The sequence below is a fragment of the Tinamus guttatus genome, unplaced genomic scaffold (genome assembly GCF_059628265.1).
Source record: "Tinamus guttatus ecotype Peru unplaced genomic scaffold, ASM5962826v1 Tinamus_guttatus_pri_ptg000150l, whole genome shotgun sequence".
NCBI lineage: Eukaryota > Metazoa > Chordata > Aves > Tinamiformes > Tinamidae > Tinamus > Tinamus guttatus.
Window position 1 is genome coordinate 9,652,627 of NW_028288684.1, and position 19,970 is coordinate 9,672,596.

Consider the following 19,970-nt stretch of genomic DNA (forward strand, 5'->3'; position numbering starts at 1 on the left):
ACAAGTTTTCTTAACAATGGTTTTGGACGATGTTTTAAGACAAAGCTGAGCAAAAGAGAAAAGGGCAGATCAACAGACTCCCTGCATAAATTCTGCAAGTTGCTCTGAGACTCATTCCATGTGCCTGGCTGACTAGCAATCCAGGGGAGATCTTAAATACAAATCCCTGTGTTAGCATTGTACCACTGGATGGCACATTTCCAGACCATTACCTGTTTAATTCAGCTTTTTATTTGTAAAATACAGGTCTAAGATGCAAAGCTTTCCAGAAAGATTCAAAACAGCAAAAGTAAAGTGATCAACATAACTTTGTAAACAAAGGCACTCCAGGAGTTTTTCCCTTTCTGAGTTGTTCTTCTGTCCTATGGACAAACTTGTCCAACAAACATGTAGAACTTCAAATATATGTTTTGATTCCCATTTTTAAAGAAATCACTCTTATTTCTATGATTCTTGAAACAACCTATTTTTGAGCTAGTAGCTGCATACATAAATTGAAGCTAAAATAAATTAAAATCTGTTTTAAAGAGTACGGTCTTGTCCTCTTCCTCTTTGGGCATGAACCAGTGAACATATGGGCCTTACCATATATGAAGGCATTTAATTGTATTCTTATATTTTTCAGAAGAGCTTGATAGATTTTGATGAATAATCTTTTATTAAAAACAGTTATTTTTTAGTCTTAGTAGTCTTACTACTGGGTAAAATATTGTCATGCTTCGGGTAAGTGTTTCTTAACTTTGGTTTCTTTGTCATCTACAGTTAGCTGTAATGAGAATTACTGATTTTTCAATAGCATTAGTCAATATTGTAAACTTCTGTATTTATTATCAGAAAAGCTTCTACTCTTGCTTTTCATTTGAAAAGTTACTGAGGTGTCATAATAGACAGATTTATGCTTACCATAAATCTGTGCTACAGTTTGAGTGCTTAGGGCTAGCACTGGTATTGGGCTAGTTCTGTCCTTGCTCTGTAGCGTTGAGCTGATCGATTAAATTTTGATGATGAAGGCACCATTTGCTCTGGGTAGCTGCAGAAGTCCCTGTGCTGGTTAATTTAGTGCCATTTTTTTTCTAGTTTGGCACAAGTGACTGTTATCAGTAGGGCTGAACCCCACCAAATTAGGATATTTCACACCAACAGACCTCTTGAAATCCGACTTACACTGGTGTTTGCCTGCTGCCGGTTGGTGTTGGAAGATGGCTGCAATACCCCCACTGTGGGTGCAGGTATAATTTGTGGAGTTTAAGTGAACCAATATTTTTACCTACAAATCTACTATTGTGAGATGTGTCATCAGCCCATTAGCCTGAGGTTCAGTCCTAAAAATAACAGGATAGGACTGCTAAATACTGAGGCTTGTTAAAATAGTGACAGCAAATTGGCCCTTCGTTCATTCCATGTGAAGTGTGTTATGTAACTTGTCCCCTCTGTAAACTAAACCAAGTGAAGAGCAAAGTGGTTTGCAGAGGCTGATAATGTATCTTTCCTTGTCTTCTGGTATTGATGTATTTCCTAGCAAATTCTTTCTTGGAGAATTACAAGAAAATATACTTTTCTAAATAAACAATTTACAAGTGCTCTTTTTTTTCTAAAAACATTCCAAAACAAGAGGAAAATACGTAGCTTATTGTGCCAGATCCAATAGCATTAGTCTTAATTTGTAATATTGCCCCGATAAGGGATGCTTGCATGTGATAATTTCATGCCCATATTTTATTTTATTCTGGAAGAACTAAGACATTTTTGATCACTAAAATGATACCTGTACCTAATATGGAAATAAAGTAGGCAATTCTCTAATTTGTTTTCTGTCTAAAATAATGTAGATTAGTTGTGGTCTTGTACAGAAACTTGCTGATAATTTTAAAAATGATAAAACTACTTTTATAGTAATATGAACATTCTTAATTATTCTTATGCATTCTATATATGTACATATATTCAAGCTAAAGTTGTGCATTCTGCCTTGAGCCACAGCACTTCGTATTAAGTTAAATCTTAGTTTTGTATATCCTTCTCTTAAGCAAAACCTGCCAAAACTTACGGGATCTGCTTTACCAAATGAAACCGTCACAGAACTTTCTTTGTTGCAGGGAGATAAATTCTTTTTTTTGTGTGTGTGTGTGAACATATTTTTTCTAGTACCTGGTGAGGAGCAGTACTCAAATTAATACGGTTTATCCCCAGTAGGCACATTGCATGCAGTTGAGCTTATGGTTTATCATTCTGACCGTAGATTTAGAGAGGGATCAGGGAGGGTAGAGAGGATATTTTTTGTTTTCCTTAAATGAAAACTTGAGCTGCTGGTTTGTGCAGTTCACGCAGTTTTACAATTTACGAATGTGACTGGGAGTGTCACAGAAGGAAGCACTTCCAGAAATCTTTGAACACTACTCTAGATGGTGACTGACAAAGAATGTGACATACATTTGGGTTTGCCCGTGGTTTTTTTTCTGTATTGGAGCACCTGGAGAATTTTTAAAAATTTAAATTATACCAAAATGCATAGCAAGAACTCATGCAGTAGCGATAAAGTCCTGCTTTCAGTGTGCGTGCGCTCTTTATGCCTGTCCCTTATAAATGCATGTTTAATATGCCAGTGCCCCGTGATGCCGTATGCTTTTGTTCTTCACAGCATAATAAAAATGTAGATTCATGCAGGGCTAACATATCTGCATTCTGTGAAGCCTCTTTGGCTATTCAGAAAAATAGGCTATGGATTTCAGCGGGCTATCTTTAGCTATCATAAGGCCTTTATAAAAGCTGCCAGGAAAAATTTTTAGAAAATGATTTCCCATTTTGCATAAATTTTAACACCTGTTGAATCGCGGTTGCTTTTTTCCCTTCTTGCCGTGTCACATTAGACACCCTGGTTATCAAAGTGATCGTATCACTATGGTATGTCTCATAATTATGATCAAACTGTTATCTAACATTCCTGGAGCATTCTTTTTTTCAATACTTAATACCTTTTATTCCTTGGCCTCATGCATGAATTATGCTGTGTATGTGAAGAGGCTTAAAGTTTGTTTCCATTACATTCTTTCTGAATGGATCCTGTTGTATCTAGGATTTTTTTAAAGCCAAGTAGGAATGTTATTGTTGACCTTGACACCAGATAACTGGGCAGACATTATATAGCTATGTTTGAATCCTCACAAAATGTGATGCTAAAGCCAACAGAATCCTGGCGCGAGACCCTCCTGGACAGCAGAGTTATGGAGCTTTTCTTTACAGTAAGTTTCATTCTTCAACTTTCATAGTACAGATCCACAGGGAAAGCAGCTCCTTCCTGTTTTAAACCCTTGCTGTGGGAGTCTTCCTTTTGCATCAGGTAGGACTGATTCTGTTAACTTCAGTTGGTTTATCAAAGCAAGCAGACGTAATGTGTTGCTAACAGAATATGTATTTTGTCTATGTATTGCCTTAAATTGAGAACCATTAACTAAAGAAAAAAAAGTATGGTTATCTCAGCGTTTAAACATTTAATGCTTTTGGACCTGTGTTCATCAAATGAAACAAAGCATGAGGAACTGTAATAGCTATGTATGTGTTTTTAGCTAAGGTGTAGCATCTCTGAAAAAGATCCAAATAACTGTGTGTTTTTACTGATTTTTTTTTTTGCTAGCAGTTGCTCAGCAGAACAGCTGAAAATAAGTCATTTGCAATTGCAGTTTTCTAGACGGTTGCAGTATTCAAAATTGTACACCTTTTTTTCCCCAGCACAAAGCATATTCAAACAAATCAAGATAGATTAATATAAGACTGATAGGGCTCTCCACACGCAGAGTGGGGAGAGGGAATGTAATGCTGCATTGCTTTCATTTTGAAAAATCTGATGTGAAAACTGGATACAATTATTACTTTATTATTTTTACTTACCAGTTTTGGGGGAGAAGCTGATGGTCTTTGCTCAAGTAGAAGTTACTGCAACACCAAAATTTAATGGTTTATAAATTACTATAATCTGGTAACTTCACTTTGTGTTGCATCTGGTGAGATGTGCGTTCAGCATTCTTCAGGCTGCGTTCGTTTTTGCAAAGCAGAGAAAAAACATGTTCAAACAGACCTGGTCAAAGTGATTATTAGACAAAGTGGATGTAAATCTTCAGTACGGCTTGAAGCTGTTTGATATATGTTGCATGCCATGTTCTTACTTTGTATTTTTTTGGTTTGTCTTTAATAAATGATAAATGATTTTTTTAGTTTTTTCTTTTTTTTTTTTCTTTTAACTGAAAGTTCATCTGATCCAGGAGTTGTGAAAAGGTGAAAAAATTGCTGGCAGATCTCTTAGCAGCTACACACAATCTGAACAGCTGTCTAGACTATCCAGACAGTTGCTACTGTCAGCTGTGAATCTCCACATGCAAATAACTTTCTGACTTCCACATTAACCCGTTCTTGTTTAATAGTATGAAGGTGTCCAAGTTAAATATCTGTTGCTTTAGCTGTTTATAAGTCAGTTAACTATTCATGATAAAAATAGAGGTTTAAATAACCTGCAGAATTGCTTTTATGCATTTAAGTTTTCTTTATTAGTAATCGGAAAGTGCCAGCATTTGATTGTTTTTGAGTGAATGCCAGCCAGAACAGACTGCTGTCAGTTTTTGTTTTAAATTCCTAATTTGCAATGGTTGAGTCTCATAGTATTAGTTTCCCACTTGAGGTAGTACAAGTGGATTGTGATAGTTTGTATTCATTTACTTCTAAGAGACTTTAATAACCTTAAAAAAATGGTTAAAAAGGCAATCATGTTAAAGATGAAACCTTCAGGCCTAATCTCTTCCTAGGGTGGGACTTGCATTAAAACTGCGTTTTGGTTTCAGGGTTTGTTTTCCCTGGTAGTTTGACCTTTCAGAAGTTAGCCGTGCAGCTAATCCATCCAGTTACCACCTGGATGCAACCGGAACTCTAAAGCATAGAGAAATGGGTAGGGTGTTTTAATTGCACTCTTAGTAACACCATTGAAATGTTTTTAACTAAATTTGTTTTGGAGGGAGAAAAAACTACCCCACATTTATTTTTCAGTCAATTTTATGTGGAAAAAGTAGAAGGCATGGTTCCTTTGGGGATAGTCTTGCACATCCATGCCTGAAGATTGCAGCAGGTATCTGTGCTCACTGCGCTCGTAGGAGCTTCGCGTCGCGCCCCCTTTGCCAGCAGCAGCGGTGACGTAGCAGGTCGCCCAAGGAGCCAAGATCACTGCTGGCCCTGTACAATGTCAGGGTGTTGCCAAGGAAGTGATGCCTTCGTTTTTGTGCACGTCTTCAGTGTTTACCTCTGCTGAAGGAGCATCTGTAGGATCTTGACTGCGCTTGTTGACTAACTTTAGCACGACGCTGTAGCCTAGGCATAGTTAGCATAATAGGGATGACTGTCATTATTGCTGTTTTTAGAAGGAGCAGTATGTCTGCCTGGCTGGCATCTGTTTCTCTCCTTAAGACACAACATTCAGTAGACAGTTCAATTTTCAAAATGTAGGTAAGACCTAGCTAAGCATTAGCTTCAGAGGATTAATTCATGGCTTGTGACATTTGTGAACTACGATGCAATCTTAACATTTACTGTGATTTTTAGAGTTGTAGAAACCTTTCCGCTTCAGACTTGAATAGGAGTTAGAGTAAGCTTTTTTTGGTGTGTGCTCTTTTGGATCGAGAGCCATGTGACTGTTGCAAGAACATTCTCTTTTCCATGTATTATTAACTATCTCGCTTCCTGAAAGGTACATCGGAAAATCAGAGAGGATACAGATATGGCCCAAGACTCGTTGCAGTGCCTCGCCCAGCTGGCCTCTTTGCATGGGCCGGTCTTTCCCGATGAAGGTTCCCAAGTCGATTACCTGGCACACTTCATTGAGGGATTACTGAATACTATCAATGGGTATGTATGCCTGCTCTCTAAATTTAGATGGCATCTTGTAATCCTTAGTTTGGAGCATGCTGTATGCATGTTGAGAAGGGGTAGGAGTTGCTTAGTTCTGGTGAAATTTGTGTTCACTTTGGATTATTGAAACCTTTTTTTTTTTAAATGCAGTTTAAAGTAGGTGGTCCTTAAATAACAAGAAACAGACTAACTGGTTGAAAATGTGTCAACAAAATCAATTAGCTTTTAGCATTTTTCTAAGTGACAGAATACTAACTGCCATTTCTATGTATAGAATTGAAATAGAAGACTCTGAAGCAGTGGGAATTTCCAGTATTATCAGCAACCTGATAACCGTATTTCCTCGCAATATTTTAACTGCCATTCCAAATGAACTTTTCTCTTCATTTGTTAACTGCCTCGCACACCTCACTTGTTCTTTTGGGAGAAGTGCTGCCTTGGAAGAAGTGGTGAGTATCTGTTCTCAAATAGTAAGTGTTCTCTTTTTTTCCCGTTTTATTTGTCTAAGTGATATGAGACTTTGGCTTTTTTTTTTTTTTTTTTTGGTATTATATATTATGCAGTTATAACATTTGAAAATCTGTGGTTGTTTATATATTACTGAAATCACAGCTGAGAGGTTTGTGGTTTTGTTTCGAGAAACATAATGAACGATTACAGTCTCTGTGCAAAGCTTTGTTTTGATTTAGGGCACCTGCTTTGTATTTTTTCTTCTCTTAAAAGAGTCATTTTATTAAACAAAAGTAAGACTAAATATTGCTGACTGGGTTGCATAGGACTTCTCTGAGAGCTGCTGTAGGTGATTAATAAGCTGCAGCTCTGAAAGCTTAGCCTGGCTATATGAGCACATACAGACAGGCTGAAACTACTGCTGGCAGGGCTTACGAGCCAGGGACTCCGCTTTTAAGTGGATGTAGCTGTTAAGATCTTTTGTTGTTAACCCTACACTACTAAGCTGTTTAAATTGCCACTGTTACTGACATGGGTCAGAAGATAATTCTATGTATTTATCTGGCACAGGAATTCACAGGACTTTTGTTTACTTTGAAACTTCAGTTATAACATTCAGTAGTACTTCTCTATCTTCTGTCTACACAATAACATTAAAAACAAAAACTCTTGAGGATACCTAACTTAAAAAAACAACAACAGCAACAACAAACTTTATTAAGGTAAATAATCCAGCATCAGGACTATTTGTGCGTGGTAGTTATTGATTAAAATATTTTTACTAAGGCTAAAAATATGTTAGCCAATTTACCATGATTATCATTGCAGTAGAATATGGCTGTCTGTTTTGATACTCAAATTTTAAAGTGTTTATAGAAGTACTTAGTTATAAAGTTGACAGGCAAGTATTTTTACCAGTGAGGAGAACACAAGTGTGTTAAGCTTCATTGCAGAATGTTGGAACTGATGTATTTGCTGCAATATTCATATGTATTTCATTTGGCTCAGTGTTCACACAACGTTGCAGTGTTCCTGTTTCAGCCAAGAAACTGGTGGTTACAGTTAGAATCTTAAAGATTCTTAAAAAATCTTTAAAAAATCTTGCCAGCACATTTATGCGTGTTCACGAAGCCTTTATATAAATACTCAGAAGAATCATGGATACCAATTATTTCAATTAAGGGAATCAGAGAACATATATTCATTCATCTGTTAGCCTCTTGCTACATGAGAGCTGGAATATGCAGCCACATTGGACTTCAGGAGTACACAGTATATCCCAACTGGAACGGTTCATCTCTCAGCAGAAGCTTCCTCAAACAGTTTGGGTTTTGGGAATGGCTGCCTGGTTGCATCTAATGAGCTAGGGCTGCCTAATTTCTTCAGCAGAAAACTATGGGATTATAGAAAGTCTTTACAGTATTAGACTTAAATGTTCACAGATTCAGCAACATCAGAAAAATAAAATGCGTGACTCTTCTTTTTTGAGGGAGTTTGCACACTTCCCTTGAATCCTTAAATCATTCTGTAGTAAAAGAAATACTATACTTTTACCTGTTCGCTTGTGTCCTAGGTCTTGACGATATATAGGGTGCACTGCAACTTCATGCTGTTTCTCTGATTTTCAGGATCTTTCAGAATTCTTTGCTTGTGGACTTTCAAGAAAACTTCTCATAACAGTTTATCAGCAGTAAGACCTGCTACACAGCCTACTGAGCTATTGCTTGGTGCCTGTGGCCCACATGATATGGTCATCTTAAATACAACTAGGAGACCCTGAAGGCCCTCTGTGGCCTGGGGAAGTCCCGGACATGGTTCATGTCTTCGTTCAAGTCTAGATTGGGTTGCCTGCAGTGACATTGAGCTCACGTCATTTTTATAGCTAAGAGCTTCTGATGAAAGAGGAGCCACCCTGTGTGCTGGGCTCCGTGGAGCACCGAGATAAAGTCGTGGAGCTTTTCACGACGCCGGCCCGCGGCTGAACGCAGGCAGACGTACTTGGTAAGCTCTGCTGGTGCCAAAAGCTCTTTCCCAATGTTTCTGTCACCACACATGCTAGCCAAGCAGCTCATGTGAACATTGCAGAAATCCCACCAAGCACCAGGAATCCGTGTAGCCAAAGGCCACCTATTGAGACTGTCAAAATGAGAAGATCCCAGCCCGTAATGCCCAGTCCGCTTCGCTTGCTGGTGGCACTTGCTGCTAATAGTGACCTTTGCTGAGAAAAAAAGAGAGAGAGATGGACCCAAACCTGAAGAGCTCAGGAGGAGGTGCTTGTTTCACACGGAGCTGCCTGTTGGGGTTGACTGAGGGAAGGTTGAGCGTTTGCCTGAGCAGCCCCCGTGGCTGGCCACGGGGTCGGTGTCGGCAGCGCTGGGGACAGGCGTCTCTTCCCTCGGTGACACTGCCTCTGGGAGAAGGCGCCTGCAATATTTTATTCAAATGGTGGATAGACTATGAAGGAAGAAGTACTAGTTTTCCTTTCCTGTGTTGGAGGAATTAGGCCTCTGCTCACTGGTTGTATCTTGCCCCTGCTGAAGGTGTGAACTGGGAAGTGCTGCAGTTTCTGCTGGGTTCATCAAAACATTTTGGCAGCCCACACTGCAGCAGGTCATTTATAATTTGTCTGCCATGAAACAGTTTGGTGGCCCAGCTGGATCCTGTCATCTGAATCACTCATCTGAAACAAGGACTGGGACTTTTTACTAAGATTTCTTTGTGACCCAGTTTGTTTGATACGGACAAAGCATTTCTGCTAGTTGTGCATGTACTTTATGGAGGCACTTTCTAATCTTACTTCTCCATTTCCTTATGAGAATGCCATAATGTGCCAAAATCTTTATTCATGGCAGTATCTATTGCATTAGCTTCTCAAGGAAGGAAGAGATGGATTTGACTTGGGTTGTGCTTCACAAAAGGGCATATCTGCTTCTTGGTTTGTGCTCTGAATTCTTTTTGAATTACATACAACTTGGATTACATACGTGACTAAATATTTCAAGATTGAATGGCCATGAATATTTATGTCCTTTAGTGGAATTTTAAAAAGATAATGACATCTCTCCTGAATAGTTATTCTGTGAATGTTGAATAAAACTTTGCCTCTTTTCTCATCATCTTCAGCTTTTCTTTTTACAGAGTGCCATGAGTGTCCCATATTGTAACTTCTGTAAATCATGACCACTTTGCAGTTGGAGAATGATGCTGTAGAAATATTTTTAAATGTTTCCAAAATGATGCCAGTTATGCCATCCAGCCAGATTTCTTTTCTTTGCCTGTTCATCCAGGCATGTTTATAACTTTGCTGGAAGTCGGGAACTGGAAGTCTTCCGCCCGGGGCATAATTAAGACCTTAATAGTTCCTTATTTGATCAAGTTAAGCTATGCTATGTTTAAGTAACTTGTGTGAGTGATCTGATTGATTAAAAGCTGAGAAACCTGTTAGAGGAAAGGGGAGTCCTGCCATACATAGCAGAAAATCTCCAGTGTGCATGCAGTCGTAATTAAGTTGATGTGAATCATTTGGTTACGAAGTGAAGTTCAATTTTTGCCTTATTTCAGGAAGTGTCAATACCTTCACTTAAAACCCTTTTCAGAAGACAGGGCTGCTTTGCTTTCCTGTAACCCAGGCAGGTATAAACATATGTTACTTCCCTTTGCAACTTACGTAGCACACGTTTATAGAAAGACATGAATAATGAAAAGATGGTGTTTTAGTTAAAATCCATCAAGCAATTGGAAGTGCTGGCTTGTTCTCTGGATTTGCACCCATGTATTCTGTCCATGGGATTGAGTTGCTTCTCATCAACAGAACTGATTACCTGTAGCAGGGTTTCTTGAGCACACGCAGTCTTACAGTGCTTCCCTCAAGCAGACTTAGCATCTCTTCTGTCTCTGAATGTTAAAAATAGCAGAATATGTATAAATATCTATGCACATGGTTTTGCCTAATTAAATAGAAACATCTCAGTTCTTTATACATATATATATATGTATGTATGTATATGTATTTACTAGTGGTGCTTTGGCATTCTTCATGTGTAGGTAATTGTGGGTGCTATTGCCTGTATCAGGTATCTTCCAGGTTTAATTTGAGACTGTTTTGATTTTTGAGCATTAGGGGAAGAGATGGAGCTAAACACTTTGATAATTACTAAAAACGTAGCAAACAAGCCTGAAAATGACATTAACCTTTTCATTTATTGTTTCCATTCATCTGTGTTTTTCCTGGCTATCCTTCCACAGTTTAGTGACTTTTTAAACATTGCTTCAGTATTAAGAAGAATATCTGTTTCTTTCATGTCTTGCAGCTTGACAAAGATGATATGGTGTATATGGAAGCATATGATAAGTTGCTGGAGTCTTGGCTGACTTTGGTACAAGATGACAAACATTTCCATAAAGGCTTCTTTACCCGACATGCCATTCAGGTTTTTAATTCTTATATTCAGTGCCATCTAGCTGCTCCTGATGGTACAAGGAATTTGGTAAGCCCTCACTCTAGTGGTTCTTAATTATATATAGTAGCTGAGACATTTCTTTTGATGTGTGGTACTTTGTTACCTCAAGGGAGCTAATATAGAATCATTATTTATGGTTTCAATTAGAAATAAAAAACTTGCTGAATTTCTTACGAAAATGTGATTTGTTTCAGTCCGCTTCTCTTTCAGAAGGAGAAATAAATGCTATACAAAAGTCAAAAATCACTTCCAAAAAGGATATCAATTAAAAACAAAACCCATTATTCTGGAATTGCCGTTCATACTATTGATCCATCCCAGAGGATGGGGTGACTAAACTGGACTAGTATCTTACAGTCTGAAATTGCAAGTCTTTGGGCGCTGCTGCTGCCTCTCTGTACATCATCCTTAAAATATAGTTGAATGGTCTATTTTGAAATAAAATGGACATGTAAAAATGTCTGCGAAAACAATATAGCTATGCACAAACTATGAGGAAAATTTGCAATCCTATGTGGTTCTTCTGAATAGAATAGTATATGAATTCTATATTGAAATTTTGAGGTGACCATTTTGGAGAACACCTAAAATTATTTGACTTGGAGAAGAAGTCTCTTTGTCAGGAGTTTGCATCTGACTGAAACAGATTCTACTATAGAAAGTTGGAGGTAAATTCTAAATGAGTTAATTATTGCCTAGATTTGATTCAGTGACTGAATATATTATTCTCCCTAATTTTGAGGCTGTGCAGAGATCTCCGAGATACCTCCTTCTGAAAAGTTTAATGTAAAACCTAATTCTGATATCTTGATAGGGAGCAGATGGCAATAACAGTGCCAGCACGGAGAGAGGTATTTCGCGAGAGAACTTTGAATTCATGTCCGGCGGGCTTGACATAACTTGTATATACAGGTTAATTCATGTCATTCTGTGAGATAAGTCACTTATCCCGTGGGCAACCTCTTAAAAGCCACAGCTGGCATTTCAGAATGCTCCTTGTTAGATATCAAAGCGGTCGCTGGAACTCGCCGGCCCCGCTCCGCGAGCGGGGACTCGCTCTGCATAAACAGCTGCAGCTTTGAAGTTGCCAAAAGAGAATGATTTGCTGGGTTAGATAAAGGAAAGATGGGCTAAAAGCACTTTGGATGAAGAATTGAGTGTGCATTCAATTTTCCAGAGCTTTTGGAGGAAAAAAATGCAGAGCAATAGCGTTCTCTGTCATGTTTATTTTACTTTGTCAGTTGTGGAAACTATAATCCTTTAATTTTTTTATTATCAATGTTTAAAACATAATTAAGAAAAAAATAATATATGGCTTCTACGTACGTTTCCTTAAGGAAATGAGGTCCAATTTATTGTGTAGCTGTTTGATGATATAGGAAGGACTTAAGCTTTGGAAAAATCAGAGTGAGATTTCGGTAAGAAATAAGTTTTTAAAAATGTCATTTTTTTTTTTTAATCTGCTTTCAATTTTTCTGAGGTTATAACATAAATCCTACCTCATTTTGTGACTCATGTAAGATCTCAGAGAACTGGGAAAAATACCTTTGTATGACTAAACATAGGCGAGGAAAAAACAAGCAAGTTTCAGGGTTTAAAATGGCTTTTGGCCTGATACATTGGCATTTCAAATCACATATATATTTCAACAATCTTCAGACCAGTGGATTTATGGACCAGCTCTGTGAGCCAGATTCATTCAGAACTTTGTATTTTACCTCCAGCAGTGGATGCTTTTGATGGCCTTGACTTGTACATGCTGTGGAGTGCAAAACCTGTGTGGCTTTTATCCAGCTTGTACTTACCCTCTTATTAACAAGTATCAATTTTTGTAACTATTTTCTGTGACTCTTTACTAACAATGGATCTTTGGATTTGAGAGCACTGTTGGAAACAGTAGCAAATGTACAGTGAACTCAAAATGGCATTTTGCTAATGTAAAATGCTGATTTGGAAATACCATGAGGCAAAGTTTACTGCCCCATTTTACTGTTCTGGCTAACTTAGTTTGATCTGGTTGCCCATCCACGCAAAACAAAAAGAAACATTTGAAAGAAGACAATAAGAAGATGCACAAAAATGTGGTGATGGTATTTGGAAAATGTGACATTAACTGGTCACTTGCAAAACCCCAACAGACGGCCAACGGCGTGGCCTCTCGGGAAGAAGAGGAGATCAGCGAGCTCCAGGAGGACGACAGAGAGCAGTTCTGTGACCAGCTGGCCAGCGTGGGCATGCTGGGCAGGATCGCGGCGGAGCACTGCATTCCTCTGCTCACCAGGTGAGACAGAATGAGAAAAGCCACCAAATGGGGAAAGCCCCTTTGTGCAAAAACCTCTAAGGACTCTGCAAAGTGATTTTACTGCTCTTTGTCTGCAGTTTGTTAGAAGACCGAGTGACAAGGCTCCATGGGCAGCTGCAGAGACATCAGCAACAGTTACTCGCCTCACCAGCATCAGGCTCAATGGACAATAAAGTGCTTGATGACCTGTATGAGGATATTCATTGGCTTATTTTAGTCACAGGTTAGTGAACAGCTTTAAGCAGTGCCTATTCTTAATGAAACTGGAACATCTTATGAAAAAAATACTAATTTGCCCACTGCTAGCAAATGACTATCTATTTAATCCTTTATGTTGCTTTCATCTTACATATTCTAGTCGCAAAAAAAAATCATCTTCCTTTCTTCTGCCATAAGTACTATGAGGGTAGTATTTAAGATTAATTAAATCTTTGAATAAGGTATGTCTTTTGAAAATGCCTGTGACTTAATTTTACATGTTTTCGAGGTGTGCTGTTGGTCGACTTGAACAAGTAATCAGTCTGTTTTTGAGCTTTCAATTGTATTATCTGGGGTCGGGCAACTGTGTCGAGGAACCAGCATGAGATCAGGAGAATGGTTTTACTCAAGGATGGCAACGAATAGAGCAAATTCCACAATCTCTCAGTGCCGCTGATCTGTGTATTGATGTCTGGTTATGTTTCAGGGAACTTGAATATAGAAACTTCTTTCTTTTCTTGTTTTTTTCTTGTTTTTTTTTTTCTGATTTTTAGCTGGAATGATCTCACATCTGTCTGTAAAGAATAATAGTAGCTATAGCAATATCTGTGTTCTGTTAGGAAAAATGTATATTCCATTATGAAATGTTTTGTGAACGTCTGATGTAGTAGTACTTCTCAGAAGTTGACATATATACGCTTACAATATTTTTGTATCACTGTGGGGTGAAGTTTGTATCTGTAGGTCAGCTGGTTATAAGGCCAGACATTGAATATTGTGACTGAATCTGGAATGAATGTTAACTGTCTGCCTAACAGCATATTGTACTGTAAAAACTCTTGCTTCACCTCATCTGCGGTTACTACTCCTTTGTTACAGCATGTCTTTTGAGTGTCTGAAACCCTCTAACAGATCTGAAATGTTAGTAGAACAGAAGCCCTGGATAGGGGGAAACTGTATAATTAGGGCACTTCTTATCACGTGACCGAAGAAGAAAAAAGGTGGCTATAAAATATTGTATAAAATTATTTTTATCCTATAGAAGAAAAAGCTGTTGAACTTTCACACGAGCACAAAGAGCAAAGCTGCTCTTTGTTTTTAAATTCGTGGCTTATTTTTCAGTCTGTCTTTTTTATCATTTTAGCTTCTCCTCTGCGGTATGGCTTTACGTATTTGAAGTTAGATATCCTTGTGTAAGCAGTGTTAGTCAGGGTTTCTACAAATGTTTGATTCTAGTGCCATGTCTACAGTTAAATCAATGGATTCTCTAATCAAAGGCCATAAGTTACCGTAGGGTAGAAATTTGTGATCGCTCTTTCTTTTTTAATGTAAGGCTACCTCTTGGCTAATGATACTCAGGGAGAGACTCCGCTAATACCTCCAGAAGTAATGGAATATTCCATTAAGCATTCAACTGAGGTTGACATCAATACAACACTTCAAATTCTGGGATCTCCAGGAGAAAAGGCATCTTCCATCCCAGGTTACAACAGAACAGATTCTGTAATTAGGTAAGAATGCATCGTGCACTGAAGTATGCCAGATATTTTTTCAGAGAAAGTGGGAGTGTGTGTGGAATTCTGCAAATTAAAAAAAAAGTAACATATAAACATTTAAAGTTGGAAAAGAAATGTGTCTTTTCACTAGTTTAAGAGCAAATAATTTATAAGAGTGATTTTTATAACAGGCATATTATGGCAATTTTAGGAGAGAGGTTAAGACAAGACAGAAAAGGTGAAGCCATTTTCTGGGAGTAAAGAAAAGTAGAATGACTATAGATGAATTTCCAAGTTGACGTAATCTAGGGGATCCCTTCATCAGGAGGATTAAGAGGAAGAATGGAAGTAAAGCATCAAAACAGTTACAGCTCAGAGTGAGGATGAGTAGGCTAAGATGATTCATGAGCAAATAGTCGTACCGGAGAACATGATACCAAGTCTTTGAAATAAGTGCCTCAAAATGGCTTAAATTAATGAAGACTCCTTAAAATCAACACAGGTGGATAACATACTATAGGCTCTGTAATGAATTTCACACATGCATGGCCTAAGCAGATGATTTCCAAAGCACGAGTTGCTGCCTCAGTAATAGCTCGGTTGGCCATCAGTGGGGGAAGACTGTTGTCACTTCTGTAAGCATTTTAATATTAGCCTAAGGAGCAGCATAAGGGATTTCCATTCTCTTTTTGCAAGATGGTAATACCCACAAAGGAGTCCTGATGATGGAAGATGCAAACTGAGAAGACCATGTTTCATTTTTAGCTGACATGGAAGAATCTTCACCCAAGATTAGTTGTGTGCTTGCATTTTATTCTTCTGCTAGAGGCTAGAAAAATGACTCTTCTTCGGCAAAGATATGCTTCATGGGTTAATTAATTTAGAGTCTGAATACTGTTTATTCATACCAATCTAGCCAAGCTACAGGAAGAAGTCAATAGAAATGAAATTTCTTGATGCAGTGTCTCAGTGAAAATGGGAGTAAAATCAGATCTAAGTGAAGAGATTTGAGGCTGTCTCCAGCTCTAAAACTTCTTGAAGAATTGGACCACCATCAGCTCCTAAATTCATTGAGGACTATCACATTCTTATCAAATTTATGAATGAGTAGTCTATAAAAGCTAATATTTAATACAGTTTTATGGAGTGACTGTATTCATGCAGTCATCTGGTGATCATCTAGTCCAGATTGCTTGTGATAATAAAAACAGTAAAAAGCAAGTGGTCATTTTTGTATTTGCTCTTTAGTGCGTATCACACTGTGAAAGCTGCACACTTAGTCCAAGCTTTGTAACTAAAGTGGTTGATGCAAGAAAGGCAAAAAGCTTTGCAAATAAAGCTTTTCAAGCACACCAGGTAGTGATCCAGCTGGAAAAATTCCCATTTCTCATCATTCCCATGATGTAAGAATGCTGGCAGGGGTTCTCTGGTTACAGTTATTTCATAGTTGAAGATGATTGCCTTATCTTTAAATGCATATTCAGACTTTGTATTTGCTAGTCTGTCTTATCTCTCCATGTAAGACAGTAAACTCGGGTGCTCTTTACCCTGCTGGAGTGAAGTGATGAAATAATTTTTGTTACCTTGTTTCATCCGTTATATTTTATGGGAAAAAAATGAGTGTTTGGTATGCAGTCCCATTGCTTTCCCACAAAATACTCATGGCATCTTAATTTTAAATCCTGCAGGTTGTTATCTGCTATTTTAAGGGTTTCAGAAGTAGAATCTCGAGCAATAAGGGCAAATCTCACACATCTTCTGAGTCCCCAGATGGGCAAAGATATCGTATGGTTCCTCAAGCGCTGGGCAAAGACATACCTCTTGGTGGACGAAAAGCTGTATGATCAGGTAAGGACACAACTGTATGAACCATCTGGTGAGTATTAGCAGTAATGCAGATGTCAGTGTAGCTATTTTAAGCTTCAATTAAGTATTTTTAGTATATGAGATATTATGGTTGAATTGGTATGAAAGTGGATTTTTTTTCTTCTTTTAAGTAGGAATGTAAATTGTAAGGGGACTCTACTTGCACATCTTGCCATAAAGGTGATTTCTGTAGCCATTAGCGTAGCAAAGTAACTGAGTATTCTCTTAAGCGGTTTCCTGGGTAGAACTCGCTAAGCGCAGTGATTTTTGAGTGCCTCTCACTATCCATCAGCTCTTACAGGGCCATCTCTGCTACAGTGTGTGTGCTTGGTGGGTGATGGTCAGTCAGTAACTTGATGATGATTTGGAACTAGACATTTCACACTATTGCAAGGTGGTTATACACTGGCTAACGTCATGCTCATGCCTCACCTCTCCCCACTCTCTCGTGTTCTCAGTCTACTTTGCTGATTTATGTTGTAAGGGGCAATTTGGTACTGGTTTGGACAGCACTAAACATCATTAGGCCTTGATCACTATTTTGCTTATAGAACTAACTATAACCCAGCTGGCTAACAGAGGCCACTCATCCAGAGGAGGTCCTGCTGACTGGTAACTCTTAAGAAGGAAGAGTTTTCTACTGCTGAAGCAACTAAGAATACTAACGCTTCAGGAAGGCTTTCCTTAACCAAACTGGGGATCCCAAAGGCTTGTGATTACTTCAAAACATGTTATTCTACTTAAAGTAGAGCAAGGATTTTGTAATTCAGATGGGAAAGAGTTGGAGTACGTGAAAAACAATGCAAAGCAACAAAACAGAATATCTGGGTAAAGCACACATTTAATTTGTGTTTACCCATGGTATCTCATGTGATTGGACTCTTATTTAAATCTTACGCTCTGTCATGAAAATACTAGGAGTTTCAAGTTAGGTATAACTGTGGTATGCTGTCATGAAGCCTATGCACGATTACTAAAAGTCTTTGAGTTTCACTCTTCAGAAACTTTATTATAAAGATGGGAGAACTTTTCAGTTTCAAGCAAGCAGATGTTAATGTGCTAGGACCAGAATGTGGCCCCTTTCCATAGAGATTGAAGGAACATTGCAGAAAAGAATTCTCTGCGATGAAAATAAGTTCTTACAAAACTGACCTCTGAGATTAAGAGCTAGATATATTTCTAACATTTTTATTATTTAATTTTAAGGAATTTCTTCATAAATTATTAGAACTACTTTTGGGAGGTGAAGTTGGGATCTTTTAATTTTTAAAGCTTTTAAACTTTCATTAGCACTAAAAGCTAGTCATGCTCAAATTGTAATGAGGTTTAAGCTTTTTTTTTCTTTTGGATGTTGTGCTTAAAATTGAAGGGGAAATTTGGCAAAGATTTTCTATTCCAGGTATGCTTTGCCTTTGTCTATGTAACTTTTGTGTATTTTAAATAGGGAAGTAAGAGCCTGAAAAGAATTTGCTGACTGATTACCATACACGTTTGAGTTCTGGCTTTTGTAAAACTCACTCATTTTAATGCTTTTCTTATAGATAAGTCTGCCATTTAGTACAGCATTTGGTGCTGATACAGAGGGTTCCCAATGGATTGTGGGTTACCTTTTAGAAAAAGTGATCAGTAACCTGGCAGTGTGGAGTTCAGAGCAGGACCTTGCAAATGATACTGTACAACTGCTAGTAACATTAGTGGAAAGGAGAGAGCGGTAAGTTGCTGTACCTCTGGAAGTCAAAACATTTCTTTTGCTTCCTTTAAATTTTTTTGGCCAAAGTAATCCAGATCTGGGGCATTTCATATTCGTGTCTGTAAGTCAAAAGACTTTAGTAACCTGCCATAAATGGGAAAAAAATGGTGTGGCAAAGCGAGGAGTGAGACCTAAGATTTGACAAAACGTAACCTAATTTGTTACTGTTGAGAAGTGCACTCTCCTTCCCCTGCCTTTGTGCCTCACTAGAAAGGCAAACTCTCCTGGTCTCCACTCTTATTGCGAGGGCTTTGGGGGTGTTGCTGATTTGTGCTGAACAAGAGGCTTAAGACTGAAAGGTCAAATATCAGCATAAGCCAGTGTAAAATTGTAAAATTATCTAGAATTTGGCAGATAAATTGGAAAGTTTTCTTCGGTATTAGAAATCGTGAAGCAAGCAATTCTTGAATGTTTTTCTTGTGAATTGACATGCAATTAAATGTGTAAACATGAATTCACAATTCTTTTGAAAGACTGTTCTGAAGTTTGAGGAATTAAATGTTTGAGATTTTCTTAGGGGGGGTGAAAAAAAAGATTTTTAAAGCCCACAGGAGCTACTTCAGGAATAAACTGCTTCCTTTATCATGACATAATGAGACTAAGCTTTTAATCCATGTAATATGTCTATTAATTGTGTGCATGTGTGTAAAACTAGAGTACTTCCCTTTTTCTCCCAAATGAATTGAGCCATTTTATTGAGTACATGTGTTAGAAATCTTAGATGGGAGATCAAATGAAAGTCAAAAAATTATTTAGTCTTAGAATAAAAGAATTAAAATAAAATAAAAAGACAACTGCTGATGTCTGTTCATTCAATTTTGTGAAGCTTTTTCTTTAATTAAAGGGTTGTTTTTTTTTTCCTCCCTTTTAGGGCAAACTTAGTTATTCAGTGTGAAAACTGGTGGAATTTAGCTAAACAATTTGCAAGGCGAAGTCCTCCTCTTCACTATTTGTCCAGCTCTGTGCAAAGAACACTAATGAAAGCTTTAGTTTTAGGAGGCTTTGCTCATATGGACACAGAAACAAAACAACAGTACTGGACAGAGGTAAGCTATTTGATGCTTCTGTTACTTTTACTTGAGCAAGTAATACAGTTCTGGAATTAAAGGTGAGTTTTAAGTCAGTTTAGGAAATTTTGCAATGATGAAGTCAGCTGTTGCAGAATCTTTTGAACATCTGATACTGACTTCTTTTATGGTTCTCTGGAGGTCAGTAGTTATATATTTGGGCACCAGCGAGCTGCCCAAAATGTTTTTTTTTTTTTTTTTTTCCTTTTTAAGTTTGGTGGTGTTATTAAATTTTTCAGACTTAATGGTAATGACAGTAAGTTTAAAAACACACACAAACATACGCTCCCCACCACCACAACACATGAAAAATAATGAAGCCCCCTTATCAGCATTTTCACACCTTAATGCCTTTAAAGCTCTGGTATCTATTACCAGGAAGGCAGAAATGTGGTCAGGAAGCATCATGTAAATTTATAAAGCATTCTGAGAGAAACTTAATCAGTTTTATTAGCGAAGGGGTGAAATGAGTAATCAAGGGTAAGATCACAAGCA

The 19,970-nt window shown here is 37.8% G+C and overlaps 1 protein-coding gene across 1 annotated transcript in view; it reads left to right on the top strand.

Moving 5' to 3' along the window:
* The window catches only part of XPO4 (exportin 4), a 68,233-nt gene that overhangs the window by 39,269 nt on the left and 8,994 nt on the right, over positions 1-19,970 (top strand). Inside the window, exons 7-16 of the mRNA XM_088522300.1 lie at positions 3,127-3,239; positions 5,726-5,883; positions 6,161-6,335; positions 10,647-10,823; positions 12,935-13,077; positions 13,176-13,321; positions 14,630-14,807; positions 16,481-16,640; positions 18,200-18,369; positions 19,280-19,454. Coding sequence (XP_088378426.1) covers positions 3,127-3,239; positions 5,726-5,883; positions 6,161-6,335; positions 10,647-10,823; positions 12,935-13,077; positions 13,176-13,321; positions 14,630-14,807; positions 16,481-16,640; positions 18,200-18,369; positions 19,280-19,454 — 1,595 coding nt within the window. The remainder of the gene's footprint in view (positions 1-3,126; positions 3,240-5,725; positions 5,884-6,160; positions 6,336-10,646; positions 10,824-12,934; positions 13,078-13,175; positions 13,322-14,629; positions 14,808-16,480; positions 16,641-18,199; positions 18,370-19,279; positions 19,455-19,970) is intronic.